Source organism: Poecile atricapillus, chromosome 12, assembly GCF_030490865.1.
Source record: "Poecile atricapillus isolate bPoeAtr1 chromosome 12, bPoeAtr1.hap1, whole genome shotgun sequence".
In the NCBI taxonomy this organism is placed as follows: Eukaryota; Metazoa; Chordata; class Aves; order Passeriformes; family Paridae; genus Poecile; species Poecile atricapillus.
In genome coordinates this window covers 8,256,470-8,278,119 of record NC_081260.1, presented here as the reverse complement: position 1 = coordinate 8,278,119, position 21,650 = coordinate 8,256,470, and the positions used below count along the sequence as shown (strand labels likewise).

The 21,650-nt window shown below is 37.5% G+C and overlaps 2 protein-coding genes across 4 annotated transcripts in view; both read right to left on the bottom strand.

Annotated features, from left to right (window-relative positions):
* AMMECR1 (AMMECR nuclear protein 1) overlaps window positions 1–21,650 on the bottom strand; it is a 95,025-nt gene that overhangs the window by 18,999 nt on the left and 54,376 nt on the right. For 2 of the 3 annotated variants that reach the window (XM_058848257.1, XM_058848256.1), the window contains one exon: window positions 21,355–21,465. In XM_058848257.1, the coding sequence (XP_058704240.1) occupies window positions 21,355–21,465 (111 nt within the window). Of the gene's footprint in view, window positions 1–20,849; window positions 20,954–21,354; window positions 21,466–21,650 lie in introns of all 3 variants that reach the window. The other variant, XR_009278596.1, reaches the window with a different exon arrangement.
* Window positions 1–21,650, bottom strand: part of ACSL4 (acyl-CoA synthetase long chain family member 4) — a 166,885-nt gene that overhangs the window by 123,660 nt on the left and 21,575 nt on the right. The gene's annotated exons all lie outside the window — the stretch shown is intronic.

The window sequence follows — 21,650 nt, the reverse complement described above, 5'->3', positions numbered from 1 at the left end:
AATACTCTCTGGGAATCCAGTTATTTATAGCTTAGTTATTTTGAGTCAGAGATGGGATCGTTGTACTTTAAAGCTCTTCCGAATTTTATTTTTTAAGTTCCTGTATACACACAACATTTTACCCCTTTTTAAATAGAAAAAATTATGCTTGGAAACCCTAATCATCTTCCTAACCTAAACCCTAATCCTAAACCACATTGCTACTACAGGCTTGCTTATTTGCAGATGGCTCATTTCCCCGAAGTCTGCTGCATCTCTGTCATACAACCAATCTATGTGAACACTACGGAGAAACACTCAGACATACAAGCATTATTTCATCAGCAAACAACAAATTCAGTTATCCCTACAAACAACTATTATGCACAGATACTGCTAATATTACTTCAAATCTGTTTCTCAAAATTTATGCATCCATCTTACCAAGAAAACCACTTCCCATATTGCAAGAATTTAAAGCCTTCAAAAGGTTGGGGTATTTTTTCCCTTTTTTGCACAGCTTGGTACTGGAAGTTTGTCTTTGAATTTCAATTCCTATAGCTGCCAAAATCTACTGTAAATTTCAACTTTTTGAGGCAAAAGTTGTCTGTGTGTTGTGGGTGTAAGCCTGATCCCCACAAAGGTAGCAGTAGAAGTCTCCAGCAAATGCCCACTCATCAAAGATCTGCTGCATTGGCACTGATAGATGATAAACCACCTGTAATTTAGCATTCTTTAAGTTGCAGAGAAACAAATCTCATCCCATGCTCGTGTAAGTCATGTCTCAGAGAATCATAGAATATCCTAAACTGAAAGAGCCCCATCAGGATCATCAACTCTGGGCCCTGTTCAAGACACCCTAGCTCAGGTACCCCACTTAAACTGAACTCATAATTTGAAACACGATGAGCCAAATCATGACAAATTTAAGCACTGATAAAAAGCTGAGATATGAAACCTTCAGGTGAACAGTGGGACCAGGAAGGCACACAAAGGTGTAAAAGCCTCAGGCACACAGAGGCAGCCAAGTGGTTTGGTTTCAGTGAGAGCAGTGTCATGCAGTGACCAGCACATGCTGAGCATCAAGCTCAGCTGGCCTACTCCATTCTTCAGTAAATGACACTGACACTAACACCTTGTCTTCATGTAACCACCTCATGACAACTAAAACATCGCTATCAAATGATAGTGCAATTTCAATTATAATTAACTCCTGCTGAACTGCCAGGTGCTATTCCATCTGTACAGCATGCTGGAAAATTTATCCTCGACAGCTCCAAGGCTACATACACTGATGCACAGATCCTGTCTCAAAACTCCTGCTGCTGGAGGTGAGAAAGCTGGCAGAATAAGACCAGAGATTTGGGTAACAGCCTCTGACACCACTCTGACTACAAAGAGTATTGCTGTGATTTTATTCCTCCCTGTCTTCAGACCCATTTGGTCTTTCAAATTGCTTTGCCTCTGTTTCATAAGTAAAACCCAAATTTACCTAGAGAAATTTGTACTTCATACTGACAATCAAGAACTGGAATAAAACCTAATGGAGGGAAATGCCAACAAGAGAACATCTACGGATTAGCTTCACGTGAAATACTGTCTCCTAAGAAAATTTATGAAACAAAAATTCTATCAGGTGCCAGTTTCAGAAGAACTACCTTAAAACTTTGTAACCTTTTTCTAATGAGTTTGGACATCACATACTACTTCAAGAAACAAGATTTGTTTTATTGTGTTCTATATTACAGTTAGAATACCAGTCATCTTCTCAATCATTCTATTATTGCTACCATGGCCCGAACCCTACAGTAACGTCCAGATACCTTTGCAAAGCCTAAAAGCACACCAGAGCTTTGTAAAGTCACTTCACAGATGAACTGCTTTCATTTTTGCATTTCTCAATGCCTGATTAGCAGGAGATACATAGCATTAGAGATGCTTCCCTTCAGAACTCAGCCATTATCCTTGAGTTTGAACTTCATCTCTGTGGGTAGCACATAAAAAACCATCTATGACTGTTCTCATGATGCCAATGGAACGAGATGGTGCCCAGCAGTTCCTCAAGGGCAGCTTCCATGTTATAAAAATTTCAGCTTTCAACGCTTGATAGACTGACACACTCTCAGAAGTGTCAGCAGATGTCAACACCTAGTCAGCAAGGATAAAAATCCTTGCATGAGCTTTTACTTTTGGCATCCCTGTTCTGGGAAGAAAGAGAATCAGTTTCTACAGACAGCAGTTTAGCCCTTACCATACAATTCACACACTCTACAAACATCTATGGATGGAAATTCAGACCTGGGCCTCTCCTGACACGTCACTGCACTTGCTATGTGCCTCTCGGTGACCAACTCCCATTGAGCAGAAAACAAGATAAGGCAATGCTTGCTTTCCGCAAAAGCTTGTCACTGGTCTGAACTCATAACAAAAAAACCACCATGTAACTGTGGGTAATCAACAGTCTTAATTGGAACAGGTGAATCTGTACATATCTGTACTTTTATAGCCATAGAATATGATTTTACAGGCTTATTCAATGCTGTATTTTTCTGTCAATTCTTCTGTTAGGAAAAGGAACAAAATCTGGCATATTAAATACCAAGTTTAAAAAATTTTAAGTCCAAATTTTTAAAACAATTTAACTCCACAGAATGAAGAAAGGGTAAGTGGAAATAATCAGCAAAAGAAGTTGAAAAATTAGGTGGAGTTCAAAACTACTTTTAAAGAAAATCCCAATAATTGTAAAATCGTTTCCCAGGCCATCTGTTCCTTCATGCCCAGAAACAGATTATATATATTGCTGTTGACTAAATGGAAGTACATTCCATTTAGAGAGTTGAAAAGAGGCAGTGTCAAGCAAGGGGAATTCTAGCTGGCCAATAAAAAGGCATTAGTTTTTCCCCATTTAGTCTGGTCCATGTTAAAAGTGAAGCAAGTAAAGTCAGAAATGAATCCTTTTTTTTCAACTGAGGTTTATCTGGCTACAGGAAATGCTTATCAGTAACTTCATTTTCCAAGGACCACTCCTCCTTGTGGAGGATGTGGGGTATAGAAAAGCTTGCAAACACTTTAAAGACACTGAAAGTATAAAAAGAAAAGGGAATTGTTTGAAGTATTTTGAGTTGCTGTGACAAACAGCATGATGATTCAAAAAAAATTATATTCCTTACATATTTATGTTCCTTAAGACTACATCTTGTTTTCCATAAAACACCACTAGAGAAGCTCTTAGAACAACCTGTAATGATAGTATATGCAGGTGAATCAAAATGAAATACATCATAGTGTTCTCCATCTGAACTTCTGCAGGACATAAAAATGCCTTAAAAAAAAAAGTCAGCTTCAGTCTTTAAGAACCTAGGGCTCTTATATGTGATGTGGCATATGGGTAACAAACAGTAGAACACAAATTGGGGAAATAAGATGTAGTAGTGGAGTTTCATTACTCTGTTTAGAAATGCTTCAAAATCCTTGTGACTGAATAAAAAAGATAATTTTTAAAAGTTTGATAGCATATAAGCATCAAAAATAGTAAAGAAGGATTTTGATGCAGATGAATGGTGGCATTAAATTAATTAAATTCCTATTATTTTACTCATTGTTATTTAACAGCAAACACTAACAATGAAATTACAAGCTAAAGCTCCTTTTTGGGGACAGTCACATCTACAGGCTGGATAAAGAGTTTAGATAAAACTGGATACAGTTTTGTACATTGCTGGAAGTTGCTTTGGGGGCTTAAACATGACACAGAAGGAGGAGATACAAAGGAAGCTGTCAAACACTGGACATGAAGTAATACTCACTTTTATAGGAAGTGCGAACAAGACAGAGACATTAAGTGACTCATGCAATTTAGGAGGCTGACACAGTGAGTCAGTGAAAGAACTGAGACTAGAATCCAAGATCCCTGACTTTTAAAAATCTTCTTTTTTGTGACAGCCTCTCAGTGGGCTCAGCCTACCATGTAGAAATGTAGCTCCCAAAAGATTAATCAAACAGAACTGATAAATGTAATACAACTTAAAAAATTAATTCTCCATTATTTTTTTAGCTTGTTCTATTGTAGTCAATTTTTTTAAACTAGTTTCTGATATTGAACACAGTTAAATCAAACAATAACTTTCTGGCATCTAAACAATTCTTCAAATTCATCAGTAGACATATGAAAAGTAGGCTAAAGATCTTATTTTATGAACTATTACCCTCTTCTGAGAAACAGTACCTTGGCACTACTTTCAGATGGTAGGCAATAGACTTAAATCCTACCAGCTCTTCATTTACCTCAGTAAATGTAACCCTGAGATTCTGGAATTTTTTCACTGGGCAAATGAGAATTAGCAGAATTACCTTTGAAGACGTATTTAACAAAGAAATGGCTCTTTGTCAATGAACTCAGCCCTAAAGGCCCAGATATTGTTCTTCAATTAATTCAAAACCTCCTTAAATCAATAAGTGGCCAACTCACTGGATTTTAGGGAGCAGCGAAGAAAAGACAACAGCAAGAGACACTTGGTGCCAGGGTTTCAGAAGAAAAAAAAGACACTATTTATAGTTCCATTGCTAGGTTACTGAGCAGTGAAGTTAGTTCAGACTTTTACTTTTTCATTCAGTAACTTCAAGAGGAAGAAATTAAGGAGCACTTAAGCAGACCACCAGTATTTTCCTAATAAAAATCAGCTCTCGTAGCTTGGTTTGGCAGAGACCAGAGAAAACTAACAGCTTCCAAGTCACGACATGCAATTAATTTTTAAGCCAGAAAAGCAGAGCATGCTCTACTTCAGAAAGTAGAAATTATTATGAATACAATCCTCCTAGCTGTTAACATAAGCCATCAGACAGCCCAATACAACCGCGAGGTCATCCTTCCGAGTTTATTTATGACCAGCAGAATCTTGTCAATTTAAATGGAGATTTCAAGGAGTAATTTAAATGCAACATCAAATCACTTGAATGCAAGCAAAAAGCATTTCTTTATATTGTTCTTTTTTAGGGTCAGATTGGAAGAATTTCCAGGAAACAAAACAACTGTGAATGACGTGTTTTTTCCTGAACCCTCCCTTACATTTGAGAGACAGAAAGGGAAAGAACAACATTTATACTTCCTGCACATTATGTTACCAAATGGTAGTCACAGGATAAAAAAAGAAATACACACTTGTTGTGTGGCACAGAAGTACATCTCTGAAGTTCTCAGCTGATTTTATTAGCACAGTGCCGCAGGTAACAGCAACAGCATTCCAGGTGGGACAAATAAAATACTGATCTGGCATTTTGGCTCTGGCATTTTGGCTCTTGAATCAATTTATTTATTTTTTTACTCCATGAAAGTGGAGTATGCCAGAAAGTATTTCTTCTCCCTGAAATCAGAGATGTAACTTAATAGGAAGAAAGAAAAATCTGCTACTTTATTTTAGACAGTTATTTTAGTTTGAAAAGAATACCATTCCTTTTAAGACAAATAAGAGCCCATATATAAATTAAGCATTTAGAAAAGCTCATCAGGAAAGGCAACCTACGTTGGCTATGTAAGACAATTAAGTCTCTATTTTAGACAGCCAGCAGCTCCTAAAATAAGCTGTCTATATGTTCTCCTTATTTAATGGCTTCAACTACATTAAGAGTATTTTTATGTGCACACATATATTGTGGAAACCATACCCACAATTAAAAATCAAACCATACTGGTATTGCTGGTAAGGTTCTTGGGCCCTTGTTTTTCCAAAAAAACCCCACCAGTTGTTTAAATCAAAAGAAGCCTTTACAGAATGTTTCTAGGAATCCTTAAAATTTCTAGACAAATCCTTATTTAATTTCTTATTCTGGCTACATGATACAGAGCACACACAAAGGACTGACATGGTCTCGAGATGCTGCTCAGGGACTCTGCAGTCACTGTGAGTACCTGTTAAGACACAGAGCTAATGTGTACCTGCCCAGTGACCACGGGCTGAACCTCCTGGGGGTTTCACTATTGCTGGTTCCTCAGTTGGGTCTGTCAGCCTTGTATACATAGCAGATGAAAACTCAAATTCCTCACTGACTCACCATGACAAAATCTCTTTCAAGAAAAGAAAGCTCACAAGAATAAAGTTCTAAATGCCAACACTCCTATAAATTCATGACTTTTTAGAAGAAAGAAATGAAAATATTTTTTCTACTCCTTGACAAATACCCAGAGAAATATTCTATCACACTGGATTCTTCCAAATTAATCTAGTTCATCATTATGCCACAATGATGTTACACTGTGTAGACATGATGCCTGAAATTAATTTATCTTTCTTTCTGCCATGAAGTATCAAGGAAACAACAAAGGCTTGTATGGATAAGTTTTTAAAGTTTAGGAGAATTCTGTGTACATGCTGTTATGGACTCCAAGTCAAAAAGTATTATCACAGAAGTCACTGCTCTTTCAACTTGCTCCCATCAAAAAGTTCAGCTAAAACTAAAAAGATCCACGAAGTAATATTGTAGGTTCCTGACTACATTCATAAGAGTCAAGTTTCTATGGCTTTAACTTCCTTATTGTTTCCTAAAACCAGAAACTGTTATATATATATATATATATATATATATATATATATATATAGTGCTTCTGTGGTTTTAAAGGACTGACTGACCTTTCAAAAGGCCAAGTTAAAGACAATTTTTATCACAGTTTTAGTCCTGCAGGGCATGAGGGCATCATTTTTCACTACTATACAATATACCCTATTACACCAGAAAAAAAATATCAAAATCTTCAGTTACACTGACTTCAAGATGCAGCAGAGCTTCAGTAACAGCTCAGATGTACACCCTGACAGAGGTGTGCTAAATCCAAAATTTTCCCATCACACAGGGCAGTGAGAGAGAGGCAGCTTGAAGCACACATCAGCCCAGTGTGAGCAGTTACTGTGCACTTGCCCAGATGTAGGTGGAAAGCTGCAACTGTTTGTTTAATCAACTCCATACTGTACGAGCTGAACCAAGGCAGTTTGGGACATCCAACACCTCACAGCTGCCTGCGCTGGGAATTGCTCCACACAGACCCCAAACATCTAACTACAAGGGAACATCAAGTCTACATCTGTATACAGGTGGCATCTTCACATGGGGCAGCTTCTTTTCTGCCTTTTCCTGTATCATCCCTCACCTGTCTCTACATTATACATCCTGCTGGGATAAATGACAACGGAATTCAAAAATGCATGACAGCTGGTGTCGTAAACATTCGGGAAGCTGAAAGGTGTCAGTTGCCACAAATGTCTTGGTTTGTGTTCTGGGGTGACTATGATACTGGTATCCCCAGTCATCTGGTTTATGTTATATATTAAGTTCTGCACTTTTAAGACTGGCTCTGAGAGCCAGAGCAGGGGGAAGAAGAAGCGCACAGTTTGTGTTAAAGAAAAACATCACTCCCACACATCTCGCTCCTGGACTGTGGTGTCTGCAGCACAGACAGACAGCGGGACAGAGCTTCTCTCTGGCTTTTAGTTAGTTTTTGCTAGCTGAGGCAGAGGAGTTCCCAGGACCTTTGTTTCTTTCTTTTTTTTTTGGATCTGTGCAAACCTGCTCTGGACTGAACACCCAGCCAAACCCCAGGAGCTCACGCCTGTGGCCCACCGGGGCCTGGGCCTCGGCACTTTCCAGCGCCGAAAGGACTGATAAGAACCTGAGTGAGCCGAGCTACACCACATGAAAAGGACTTTTCTTCCTAGACTTGTCATCCCATCGAATAGCGAGAGGTTTTATTATTTAGTATTATTCAATTTCTGTTAAATAAACAGCTTTTTCCACTCCTCTCCAAGGAACTTTTTTTTCCTTTCCCGGACCAGTTGGTGGGGAGGGGGCATTTCCCTGGGGAAATCCCCCTTTGGAGTTTTCCTCCCTAATTTGCCCTAAACTAGGACAGTTAGCTACATAAAAACTAAACCCACAACAATTAAAACAATCTCCCAGCATAACACAGTATAGTGATTCCACATGCTTGTTTAAAAACTGAGCAACAAAACTGACCAGGATTTGGCATGCAGGTTTTTATTCGGTGAATACCTGATAATAGACTAGTCAGAAAACTCTTAACTGAGCTCCAACTGGACTAAATTATAATGTCACTAAAAGGCTTTCCAGCAGATGGCAAAGTTTAGAAAATGAACAAAAATGAACTGCTCAATTACACTTAGTGTGAGCAACATTAACCACTCAAATCTCTAGGAACATAAAAAGAAATCTCTAGAATTCTTTACCTCTGAAACTTAAAATGAAACTGCTTTTCAATCAGGACTTTAATTTATCCACCACTGTGATTTCAAATATATATATAATCAGGTTAACTATAAGGAAAGCAAAAGGCATGGTAGATTATGCAGCAAATCAATTAAGAAGCACAAATATTGCAGAATCACAGAACTGTTCTGAAAGAGACCCTTAAGATAATTTTATTCCAACATGCTGCTGCGGGCAAGGACATCATCCACAGATCAGGTTGCTCAATCATATTTGCTTATGTGAGGTATTGAGTAAATGGTTCATAGAAAAAGATTAAGACAAGAAAATATGCTGAACTATGAAGGCATTAGGAAATATTGTCTGAGACATGAAAGGTAACAGGATCCAGTCTTGAAATTCTTTAACAAACAATAAACTGAGAATAACCCAAGGTCCACACTGCCTTACAGACTGGAATACAACCACTCAAAGTACAGAACACAGAATAATACCCTGGATTGTTTCCCAAGATGTGTTTCATCAATATCACAACTCAACTTGGATTATGTTCAAAGCAACTGTTTTTTAGCTAAGCAAAATCTCTTACTCATCCTGTGAGTACATCTGTAGAGAGATGCAGATCTGAGTGCTGTCAGCATAGAGGATGGTAAATGAGCTCATATCATCTTACTAATTCTCAGTGTTTTTATAAATATAGTAAAAGATAGGCACAAGATGAATCCCCTGTGGTACATCACATGTAATAAGATGTGATGTGACACATGACATGTAATAAGACCTCAGTGAAAGAACTGGTCCCTCCTTACTTCATGAGACTTGGTTTCTAGGCACTTGCTCCCACTATCATGAAACTGTTCTAGAATGCAACCATCAGAACCACTGCACCAACAGAATTTAATTCCTACTTAAGGGAACAAGAAAGACAACGATTTTTCTGTTCATTTTGCATGTGTGCAGGTTTTTATTTCATATATGAATCTCATTAAAAGATCAAGCTATGATTCTTCATTACCTCTACAAATCCCCAACTGAAAAAGAGAGTATGTTTTAGATACATAAACACATTCTATATATCTGGAAGCTTTGCTTCCTGCATTTCCTTCCTTTTACCTTCCACACACAAGCTGTCTGTAAGCTACCTTCTTACTCTCCTTTCAGCAACTCTGCCACTTCTCTCTCACTCATGAGAGAGGGTCATCCTTTTATTCCTTCCAGATTCCTGTCAAATTCTGTCTACTTGGGGTGGCATGTTCTGTACCACCTGCAACCTACTCAGCTTACAGAAGTGCCTGTATGGGGCACTCACAAACCACTGTTAGCTAAGCTCAAGACGCCCAAGCAACAGAACATTTGCAAGCTCAGCTAAACAGTACATTCAGTTCAATGTCTGCCAGCTGTCACTCTGTATATGTTTTTCACTCTAAACCAGGTTTTGAGTAGCAAATAAAAACAGCTGAAGTGGACTGAAAAGGAAGTTTTGAAATGAAGAAAAGACAAAAGGTCCAGGTTAGCCTCATCTGTCCATAGATGTTAGTCCATCTGTCCGTAGCCTCAGAAACTGTGACTCGGTATTCAAGGAATGCATTTAAATCAACCGCATTACATACATTTAAAATGTCTGCTTATGAGTAAGATATTTTAAATCACATCATCTTAGAGAAACTACAGGCCAAATTCTTCTGCCTTTGTAGGTAGTAGAGTTTTGCCATTCACTGCAGTGAAGTCTAAACCAGGAAAGGACTGTTCTGTCCATGTGTCTATTCCGCTTTTAACTACCAGAAACATCTTGCATTGCTACATATGTTTAACTAAGGGACTTATACCCAGACCAACTGAAGCCCAACTATTCAATGTTAAATGAGGATAGTGTGAACACAGAAAAAACCAGTTTAGTCATAATCATACCATTAGAGATACAATTCAACACATTTAGCTAAAGTGGTTAATATTTAAATGGAAATAGATTTCATTACCCTTCTGAAAAGTGATTCATGAAACGTTTCACCTCCTGAATGTCAGGAATGCTTTAGTCATACACTGTCTTGTGAAATCATATGTAACAGCTCTTGGAAATTCATATTTTTTTGGGGGGGAAAAAAAGAACATGCATTGTAGACTTCCACAAAACTGAAGAGGGTTTTCTGAGCAACAAACCAGAAAGTCACCCTTTCAGTAATTGAAAAAGCTGAGCACACAAAGAGGGGTAGCTCTGACAAATGAGGCTGCATGCAGCACGGAGACCTCCACACACAAATCAAAGCTGCTCTTTGCAATGAGGCATTAGCAGCCTAGGTCAAAGGAAAAAAAGCCTCTCTGTAGCTAAATGAGCAAACTGCAGAATGCATCCTCAGCATAGATGAGAAAGGGCCAGCTAACCAGCTTGCAAACTGTGCAGAAGCTTCTGGAACAGAAACAAAACCAGCATCAATTTCTTGACAGAGTATGTAAAATATTTCTGCTGAAAAGTAGTGATGCCCTGCTGTCAAACCAAGGTTACAATGACCTGTCAAATACTTTAAAATTACATTTCTCCTTTCTCTTCTTTGTGTTCACTTATATAAAAAGCATTTTTTCTTCATGGCCAAATGAACACATTACATGTGAGGCTTTAACAACAATACCTGGAAGTAACTGGCCTACAGATAACACACACAACTCTTTTAACTCCAATAAGAACTGAAGCTGTTAAATGCACATAATATGCACATAGAACTTTTTTCCTTCCATACAGAAACCTCTTTCAACATTTGTACTGTCATATTTTACTTTTGCTTTACAGGGATGCTTCAGTTAAATGGGATATAAGCCAATATTTGAAGAAAGTAATTTCTTAATATTTCATTACATACTAAATATATTTTTATTCTACATCATTCACTTTAGCAACATTAAATGAAAGAAATGAAGAGTCTCCTGAAGTAAGAGATACTGTTTTAATTGTACCAGTGTGAATGCATTTCTAATCTGGCTTTTATTTATCAATAAAGCACTAAGAATATTACTCATAATTAGGCTGGTATCTAAAGTAGCAAATAAATTGCATATTACAAGAAGCTTGACACCTATTTCAGTTTGTGTTATTATAGAAGTCATAAAATTACTTGAACTAGAAGTACCAGAAAGTTGTACTGTTCAAAAAAACCCAGGAGCTTTTCTTTTTTTTCCCCCTGTAAAATCAAAACTAAGGGAATTCTAATGAACTGAAAAATACAGTAACAATAAAAAATCACCTTTCCTTGCTGGTAAAAGTTTGCAATACCTGATTTCATATACAGACTTAAACCACAACTGTTAATAATTGTCATTAAAGGGCTCTTTGACTGAAGCTGGGATTGCAGCTTCTGACAGATGACGTTTCCAGGAGCTGTGCCCAGGCTCAGAAGAGCACTTCCTAACATCTACACCAGTTCCCCAAGTCCTTGTGGGAGTTATTTATATATTGTACTTCTCCAACCTGAGAGACTGCTTGCCTGATAACTGACCCTTTAATGCAAGTAAGCTGCTAAGAAACAAAGATTATACCACTGCACTGGAACAGCGAACCTAAATTTACGCATGTGAGCTGACACTTTGTAGCCTACATACTATACTTAAGATGTAGGCACACATCACCATTCCTGTGAATATCCTTGCTTGAAGAACTGAGTGTTACCAGTCCTGCAGAAATTTGTACTGATAGCCAAAAAAAAAACAACCCTCTTCTCTGCCATGGTCAAAAGCTATTCTTCACATTTAAATTACAACTATAGTTAGAAAATTTTTAATTAAAAGTCTTGAAAACTCAAATAAAAGTAAGAATCTTTGTGATTAGAAATATTTTTTGGTTATATAACAAATATTCCTAAGTAATGGCTTATTTGCATACTTTTGCAGCAGTAAGATGCTTTGTGAACTGCATCAACACAGTTATTTACAGAGCTAAAAAACATAACCAAAGTACATTCAGTTTGTTTCTAAAATAAAGGCTATCACAAATATACACTCATTTAGAGCATATACAGCACTCCATACATTTTTTTCTAAGGAGTACAATTGAAAATGGCAGAATCTGAAAAGTGCATCTGTAATTCAAAGGAAAGAGACAAACCTGGAGTGCTTCTGTCCATAATACAGTATTTCTAAATTAATGTTAGAAAAGAAAAACCTGGTTATTTTCAGGTAAGTATATGTTCCCCCCTACAATGAACTGGAGATGAACAGGAGTAAAACTCCAGTCATTTGTAAACTATGAAGTTCAAGAAGTCTTTCAAGACTTTCCTGGGTGTTGTTTCTCCCTCCCTACTCTGATGTCACTTGCTCACAAATATACACAAGATATGAGTTGAAATAGTGCAGTGATTGGGCCTCTAAGACTTTAGGAGTCCCTCAGAAGGAGGGAGTGTTAAAGTGAGCAGGGATAACAAAGGGCTTTTGGAGCCCAGTTCCCCACTCCCAGTTTGTGCTTTTTCTTATTTATAGTCTTAAAAGGAAGCATCAGAAAACACCTAAATGGAGGAGGTGCTGACAGACTGAAAACTTTAATTGAGACTCCTTTCCCACAGTGCCTCCCACACAAAACTGGAGAATTTAAGATTTTAACAGTTTATAAGCATGAGACAATTCTTTTTCCTGTGACCTTGCCTAATCTCCACCTGGTATTAAATTGGTACTGGTGCTCCAGCTGGTATTAAAACATCAGATTTCAGTAAAAATCAGTTCCTTGAGCCAAAGCGTACTTCTACTGGACAAGGTACACCTGCACTTCAATTCCCAGAGTCTCACTTAGGATGTCTCCTATTTAGTACATATAAGCACTGGCCAGTGGGATGTTTTACTGCCCTCACAAGAAAGTTGTGGAAAACATCTCTTGCTCTACACTAAAAATTAATACCTCCTGCTAAGCTGAGAACGGCCAGAGAGAAAAACTCACCTGGAAGCAGGGAACTTCTATGCCAACTTTTTCCATTGTCCTGTTTCCAAATAGACAAATTCTTTATTTACAATGTAAGTGCTCTGAGACACGCTTCACCTATGCCTCTGTCTGCTGTGAGCACAGTCCTATCCTGTATTCTGCATCACTGGCCCATAGCTCAGCACATCTTTGTAGAACTTCAGAAATCAGTAAGTCACCAAGAGTCTCAGAAGAAAGCAAATGCCATTCTAAAAGTTTTTTAGGCAATGCTTTGATGATATTTCCCTTAAGACTATAATATAAAGAGATTAAAAAGTTGACTAAAACCCATGGAAGTACCAACAACTACCTGTACTAGTAAAGGAAAAGTAAGTTATGGCAATATGGAACTTTGCTAGGAAAGCCAGGGTGGCCAGTTCCCCTGTCTCTACCGTCCCTCCCCAAACACTTCTGTCAAGTAATATCCAAAGACAAATATCTGACTTAGAACCAAACTAGTGTTTCAATTCAGCTGGAACTCTCCTTGAACTTACAGGGCATGCATCATTCTGTTCACATAATAGGAGACTGTGTGGAAAGAACATGAAATACAAGATCATCATGGGAAAGACTGGAGTCACAAATAACATGGCTCCTCCCTGACACCCATCTGGAAAGTCTGAGTAACTGCTGGACACAGTTCAATCACAATTCAAATTTCAGCAGAATCTGATTTATTCAAAATAGGACAAATTACATCAACTAATGAAAATTATCTTGATTGAGCATCTCTTTTTCTCAGCATGCATTTTATAAGAAGTACATTTTTGAATCTCCCAATTTTTCATGCATGTCTTTTAAATAAGATAATGAAATAAGTATTTCAAACCTGGCCATTTCCTTAGTTACACCAAATTCTACTGCTGAGACCTTAAATTCAAGACAGTAAGTTTAAGTCTCAGTAAAACCTCCTCTAAACTTAATGGAGCCATTTTATACAGATATAGCAATTTTGTATTAATTTTTAAGTATAAAATTTATTTTTCCTTGATTTTCAGGTACCTTTCATAAACAGTCAACTCCCAGAGTAAGTTTACTCTACAAAACATAGTAATGCATTCTCCTGTGCCAAAGCATTCATATTCCATAATTCAGTTTTCCCAGCAAAACAGTAAAATGGTTATCAATATCTGATAACCCTGGATCTATTGATGCTTTGGGAGAACATCATTATGCTCTCCTCCTTTCATAAGGATAATAAGCTAAGGACTGGCCTTCCATTTGTGCCATTTTCCTTTGCTTTCTTTCAAGTAGTGTTGCTAAGGAAACACTCTCATCTACCATTAGGTCCAAGGGTCTAGCAAGGTTTTTCTCAGGAATAACAGAGTAGCAATTACAAAACCAGGGGTTTTTGTTTTGTTTTGATTGTTTGTTTTTAAAGGAAGAAAAAAATTAAGGCAGAATTATTACATTCTCAACACATGCAATATGCAGAAAACACATATTACCTAGGACATGCTCCTCTCTTCTAAACAACAAGATTTTCTTTCCTAACAAAATAAGAAGCATTTAACCCATCATTAAAACAAAAATTTGGTGGTTTTTTTTTCATTTAAAGAGCCAGTATGGTATTTAGCTTTGCCCTTTGAGAGAAGGCAGCATACAGTTCTGTTAAGCAGCAGCTCCCTGAAGTAAGAACCTGGCACTGTGTGCGTAAAATCATTACAGACCTATTTACTGAACTGACTCACACAAAGTAACTAAGCCTGACTCAAATTCAGATTTATATACTTCATTTGGACTTTCTGTTATTGTGGGTTTACACCACAAACCATTTTACTAATAAACATATATTCTACTAGAACAGATCTTAGGATTCACCCAAATTAAAGTGCTTATTATTTGTAAAGTCACTATCTACAAGCAGAGACAAAGCAACTAGCTTTTATTGGCCTGGAAAAATTTAGAAATTTAGAAATATGAACAGCTCCAAGTTTCAGTGAAGTCTTATCTATATACAGATTATATGGCAGGCAAAGCCATGAGCCAATACGAAATATCTGTACGTTAAAATAATTTTGCTTCAGTTGCAAGAGGTAATCAGTAAATACTTAAGAGATCACAGTGCTAAAACCTTAATTTTATATTTTAACAAAAGTATCTTTGAGAATGAAAAGGAGTTCTAAGATACAATATTATTAATACTTCTGGAGGACAACACCATCATAGATATATATATATATAGAGATATATATATACACGTCTTCTAATTTGTAAAGTGAAATTGAATGCTGAACTGCCTTAATATACTTCAGCCCAGTTCTGACTCCGAACACATATGTGCTATATATTATATGCTATATAAGAGTACACATGCATGTATAATAAATGTGTTCAGTACTTAGGCATCCCAAAATGTCTTTCAAGCACAGCAATTGCTCAGATACATCTTTCTTCTACTAAGGATTTTAGTGATATGAAATCGTAACATAGTGATGAGAATAAATCCCTCTCTCTGCTGCTGCCTGGCAGGTGAGCAGAACCTGCATTATATTGAGCACTGGGCGATGCTCATATCACAGCAACATTATCGACTACCAACCCAAGGGGGCCCAAATTACCAGAACAGCAGTCCTGCAGCCTCTTCAATATCCTTGAATTCTCCTTAGGAGCCCCCATCCTGGTCTGAGGGAAAAGCACTCCGTACACACTCTTAAGTGTCAGTTTGGCACCCCACTTCCTACCTCCCCAGGAATGTAGGATGCTCTGAAATCACTCCTACAGAACAACCTTGTAACTCAGTAAGGGAATATGATGGTTTAACTGACAGTTGCTTACACTGGAGATGTTTAACCTGGAGAAGAAGAGGCTCAGGGGAGACCTTACTACTCTCTCTACCTGAAAGGAGGCTGTAGCCAGGTGGGGTCAGCCTCGTCTCCCAAATGCCAAGTGATGGACAAGAAAAAAGAGCCTCAAGTTGAACCAGGCATCATTTAGACTGGCTATTAGGAAACATTTTTCCACCAAAAAGGGTGTCAAGCATTGAAACAGGCTGCCCAAACAAGTGGTGGAGTACCCAACCCTAGAGGGATTTAGAAGCCCTATAGATGTGGTAGAGACATGTTTGAGTGGTAGGCTTGGTAGTGCTGAATTAATGGTTGGATTTGATGACCTTAAAGATGTTTTCCAGTGTAAACAATTCTGTGATTCAATGTGAAAGATGAGGAGTCCCAGCTGCCTGCATTCTTATTGGTTCAACAAGCTTTGACAGCATGTAGGGCATTTTTATTCTTTGAACTTAATGGATTTTATAGGTTGAACCTCCCCCTAAAAATTTCACCCTTCATGACTACAACTTGCTGTTAAGTGGGAGGTTAAGAGTTACACATTCCAGAGGGTTATTGTCTCTGGCTTGTCACACACTCTGTGGTACACAGTGGTTGTCTGCCCACTCAACTGGACACAGAACCATGTTACCACATATGGCCCTAAAGCACCTCTTCTCACTTGGAGATCTGCACCCTCTATGTCAATGAGGTACCTCTGAGAACTCAGAGGTGACCAGCAGGCACCTGCTTTTCACAGACACATACAAATGGAAAGGAAGCTTCCTGACTTTAAAAGCAATGTTAAGCACAGAAGAACAGCATAACCCTGGTAAGTTCAGGTTGTCATGAACCTATACTGCTCTCTGCAGAGTTTAATTTCAAGTATGATAATGTAAGCTTCATCTCATAATTATCAGGTGTTTTTCACTGATAGCCACCAGACAGTGTACTGACAATTTTAAAAAGCCAACTTTCAGCAGTGGTCTACATAGATCAAAGCCAAAAGCAAGACAGACTGCAAAGTATTATCAGTGGGCAACACAGAAGCAACAATATGCTCTGAAATACTACATTAAATGTTATTTGCACAAATTAATTCAACCTATAACTGCTGTCAATAGTGAAGGTCACAATAACTGTCAAAAACTTGTAATTCCCTCAACTCTGCAGTTCAAAAAATCGCAGTCAGATGAATGAGTATGCTTTTCCCTAGATCAATGGTAATGACTGCCTACACACATAGCAACACTGCCTGGTAGTAAAGGTTTTAGGAAGTTAGCACTGACACGTGCCACTGATTGCAGGGTTAGAGTAGTAAACTCAAATGAACACTTGAAGGAAGCTGTCCTGTCTGTACAAATACTTGTCAATAGTCTTTAGCAAATAAGGCCAGCATCAATCTTAATGTGATCAGTCATTAAAATATTTTTCAATTTTACCCCTTAAACTAGCTTGCCATACTGCTCTTACCATTGGATGATAAAACTTTGGAATGGGATTCCTCCTGTTACTGTTTTTGACAGAGAGAGCAGGGAATATTACAACAACAAGGACTAAGACTCTTGAGATTGCTGACAAGGACAGAGCAGTACTTGATGCCAGCAGTAGCCAAATCCTCATATGGTATGTACACCCGAATTGAGTTATGAGAAAGTTGGGTCACAGGTTTCATTTCCTTCCATCTTGTGCTTCTCATCCCAAGCTTCTCTTAGTTTTCTTTTCTTGATTAGCCACATTGACTGAGTGTCTGACATCGGTCCTATTTCCCTCAGTGAAGTAGAATACGCAACAAAAAGACTGATTGCATCATATAGTCAGTAGAGACAGGTCTATGCTAGTTAAAGGAAGGTAGGTTAAACCCAGTTTTCAGCCATTAGGTCAATACACTTAAGCCTTGGAGTCCTCCTATTGTTCTTTACTACTTTCTTCTGGGACAGCAGACTCTGCCATGTAACATCTCCCTATACCTGCCTGTTGTCTATCTCACTCCCCAGATACATATTCTAGCCTTGACAGGCTAAACCTACACAGAGCTAAAAATTTATGCACCTACACTTTTGCATCCAACAGGCAAAAAAATATTACTTCAAATTCTATGAAATAGATTAAAAACTAAAACAAAGAACTGAAAACATTTTGCTCAGTATCTCAAGTGCATAAAAGTAGGAGTTTAAAACTTCAGTACCAAAACCTAAGTCTTACTGCTGTAGAGAAAACATGAAAAAGTAATTTATCAACCTGTTATGAAATTCTGTGGTAACCTGCTTCCAAGTTCAGAGTAATTTCTTGAAGGAGCTGTAAAACATAAGGTATTTTTATAAACTGAATTGGTTTATTTTTATGCATTCAGGTGGGATAGTCAATTAAACACATTCAGTCTAAAGGACTATTTTGCCCATGGTAAAATTTCTTCATTCTAACATGCAATATTCAACACTGTAGAATATTTGGACATGGTTTATCTCCTAGTAAAATGAAATAGAAATCAAGTGTGAATCTCTCTCTCTCTCCATAAAGTTGTGCAGAAGATTTTAATAGTACACATCTTTTCCCCTATGTTTCACTGATATAACTGAATTGAATTTAACATGCAGATTTTATAAAGAATGCAGTAATAGCTTTTTTGACTCTGGGTATTCTCATCCCGCCTCAGAACTTCGGCAGATGCATCCAATTAATGATGAATCATTCCACATAAACTTCCTGTTTAGAACATACTGGCAACATCAGCACAACAACCTACAGAGCTCAAAATGGTCACAGATCACCATTTTTGGTTACAGACGCAAAAAAGTGTAGGGTGAGGATGTCCCAAGGAAGAAACTGTTCACTCCAGATTGCTAGATGAACTATCATTATGCTGCTTCAAAGGAACTACACCACCGTATGCAGATAGAGATGTGTATGCTACACACTGGATATGATACACAGCCAGAGATCACCACCAGAAATACTGAAATTTATTTACTGTGATCCTAAGGACTATTCAGCATATTTGCAATAAAATTATGTGTCAAGGGAATTGTGGATATTTTGATTGCTAAGCACCAGGGCATTTAAAAACAGCTATTCCTTTGTACTATTTAACTGACTGAAAGCTGGGCCACAATTCCACAGAAGGTGCTGAAAAAATTAAGAATGAATTAGAAAACAACCTGGTTCAGTTTATCCATGCTATATCTTCAAAATAACTGAAGAAAAGTGCCTCCCTGTGTCAAAGGAAAATAAAGTCAGCAGTCATCTGACTGCATCCTCAACTTAAAGTTTTGGTCAAGTTCCACCTTCTGCAGTAGAGCCTATTCTCATTCTACCTACTTTGTTGATTAATTTCTGCCTAAACAAGTTTTTCCCTTTCAGGAAAGGGAATCACATTTTCTGCAGCTGCCTATTACCCATATACTGATGGAGCAAGCTATAATGTCCCAGTTTCTAACCCTTCCTAGGGAGGCCTGTCAAGCTCCAAACTCTCAAAGCCCATGGACATTCCAATGGTGCTTCTTTTATTCCTCAAATGCTCTCTTCAGGAAGCTCCATAGTTGAAAAGACTGACACAAGAAGGAAACAAGTAACCTTCTCTTTCATTTTTTTATATAATGACTTATAGAAGGGAATACCTTTTTTGTACATTCCGATATGATCTCTACATTTCAGTGATCATATTTGAACTTGTTATTTAAAAAAAATTAAATAAATAAAGCAATCTGGAAACATTTTAGCATTTTAGGTACCATAAGTATAAAAAAAGATTTACCATAAAAGGTAACAAAATCCAATATGCACTAAATGTGATATTTCATTTTAAAGCAACTTAAGTGCTTATGAAGATTTTTTTTAAAAATAGGTTGGTACATAGTTCCATTTTCCTCATCTTGAAAATTACTCATCTATCCTCTAAAAAGTCTAGTATAAACTTACACAGCATGTGGCCATCCTGTAAATACTGCACTGAAATTATTTCAGTTCCCTTTAATTTTCATCACTTTTCATGTATTTTGACTTCAGCTTTCAGAGTTAGAACGCAGTGACAGGGATCTTATAACTAGTTTTAAAGGTATTTAAGGGTGCATCCCTATCTGTTTTGTGAGAATGGAAAAATCTATGAGGAACAAAAACTATTTTCTTGAGCTACCTCCTTATTCATAGCCTCAGGGGGAAATTTTCTGTACAAATTCATTGTTCTTGATCAGGCATATATAAAGCATATACCTAAATGAAACACTCTCCAGTACAGGGGGAAAGTTGTTTTTCATTCAGTCTGGCTCACTAACCATTAAGATTTTATGCCTTTTAACTGTCAACAAAGAAATTGCTTTGAATTTTATTAAAAGGTTCTTCTCACTGACCATTTTGAATGCTGAGGTTTTAAAGGACTCAAGCAGAAAGATACCAGAGTGCATAATAAAAAAATTGAACACGATAAAGATAACTAGGTCTTTCAGAAGTTCATAAGGGCACCAGGAGATGAACAGTTATCTTCTTCAAGCTCAGCAGAGAAACATGAAATGAGCTTCAGGTTGCAACTAACCAGGGAGACACACAAGAAAGAAAATCTCCCATTCTAATATTATTTAATGCCAGAATGGACAAGGCATTTTAATAGCAGAGGAAGACCCTGTAGTGGACAAAAGCCTCAAATCTAAAGTGATCTAGAAGCACTAATTATTTTAAGTGATGACAATTTTAGAGGTTTATACATGCCAGAAGGCAACTTCTATTTTAGAGCACAATAAAGTCTATTGTAACTGAGAGGAACAAAATTCCACTAATTCTTAGAGAATAAACTTAAGAAAACTCTTAGAAAAACAAGTACAAAGCTTGCTATTAGCTCTAGTGATGAACTTATTAGTTTTCACTCTATTCAAAGGAAATGGAACACTATTAAAATGAATGAATTTAGGTGTAGATCAAAACATGAAGATTATGCTGCCAGGGATTGAAGGATTATCATCATCACTTACCTCCCTCATGCAGAAGCTTCCCACTCAGGGGCTGGGATGTATCTGAAGAGTAACATGTAATGGAAATTTGTAGCATTAAATTAACTGCAGCTGATTGGAAGCACCTGATGGAGAAGAGGTGAGAATACCTGCTGTTTTAGAAGTGTGAATAGGATAATTCCCAAATCCTTCTGGTTTTCTGGCCTGACATTAACTAGTAAGGCTAAAATTTGTCTGAACACTGGAAAAATATTGTAATAACCAGTTACAATAAGCTACTGGAAAGTAGTTTACAGACCAATAAAATGAGAATAGGCTCAACTTACAGTTTTTAACTGCAAGCATAACCTTGTGACAGCAGTAGTCAAATATCCAGGCACTACTCTTATCATCAAAAGGAGACAGGTTTTCATTGACCCTTACAGTGACACAGCCAAAAAACCCAAAACAAACCAAAGCACACCCATAATCTCCTCAACAGACTAGTTAAATATGTAAGTCAGAGCTACAGAAAACAAATTCTTACCTAGTAAGTGTGTACTCCCTGAGTCCTGAATGCAGGTTCATGGCGGAAAAAGTACCTATGCATCCACGCAATCGTTTATCTCGACCAATCTTCCATGTTACAAACAGTGGGCTGTGTTAGGGAGGAAAAGAGAGATATGATCACAGGAGCAATTTTAATGGTGTGAAATATCTGCAACAGTGCCCTTTCACTTCAGGCAACAGGGGGCAAATCTCTAAAGTAACTGTATCTGAACAGGCCATAGCAGTGAGAAATGTTCTTTGCAATTCTTTTGACTGTTCTAGAAACATTGTTCA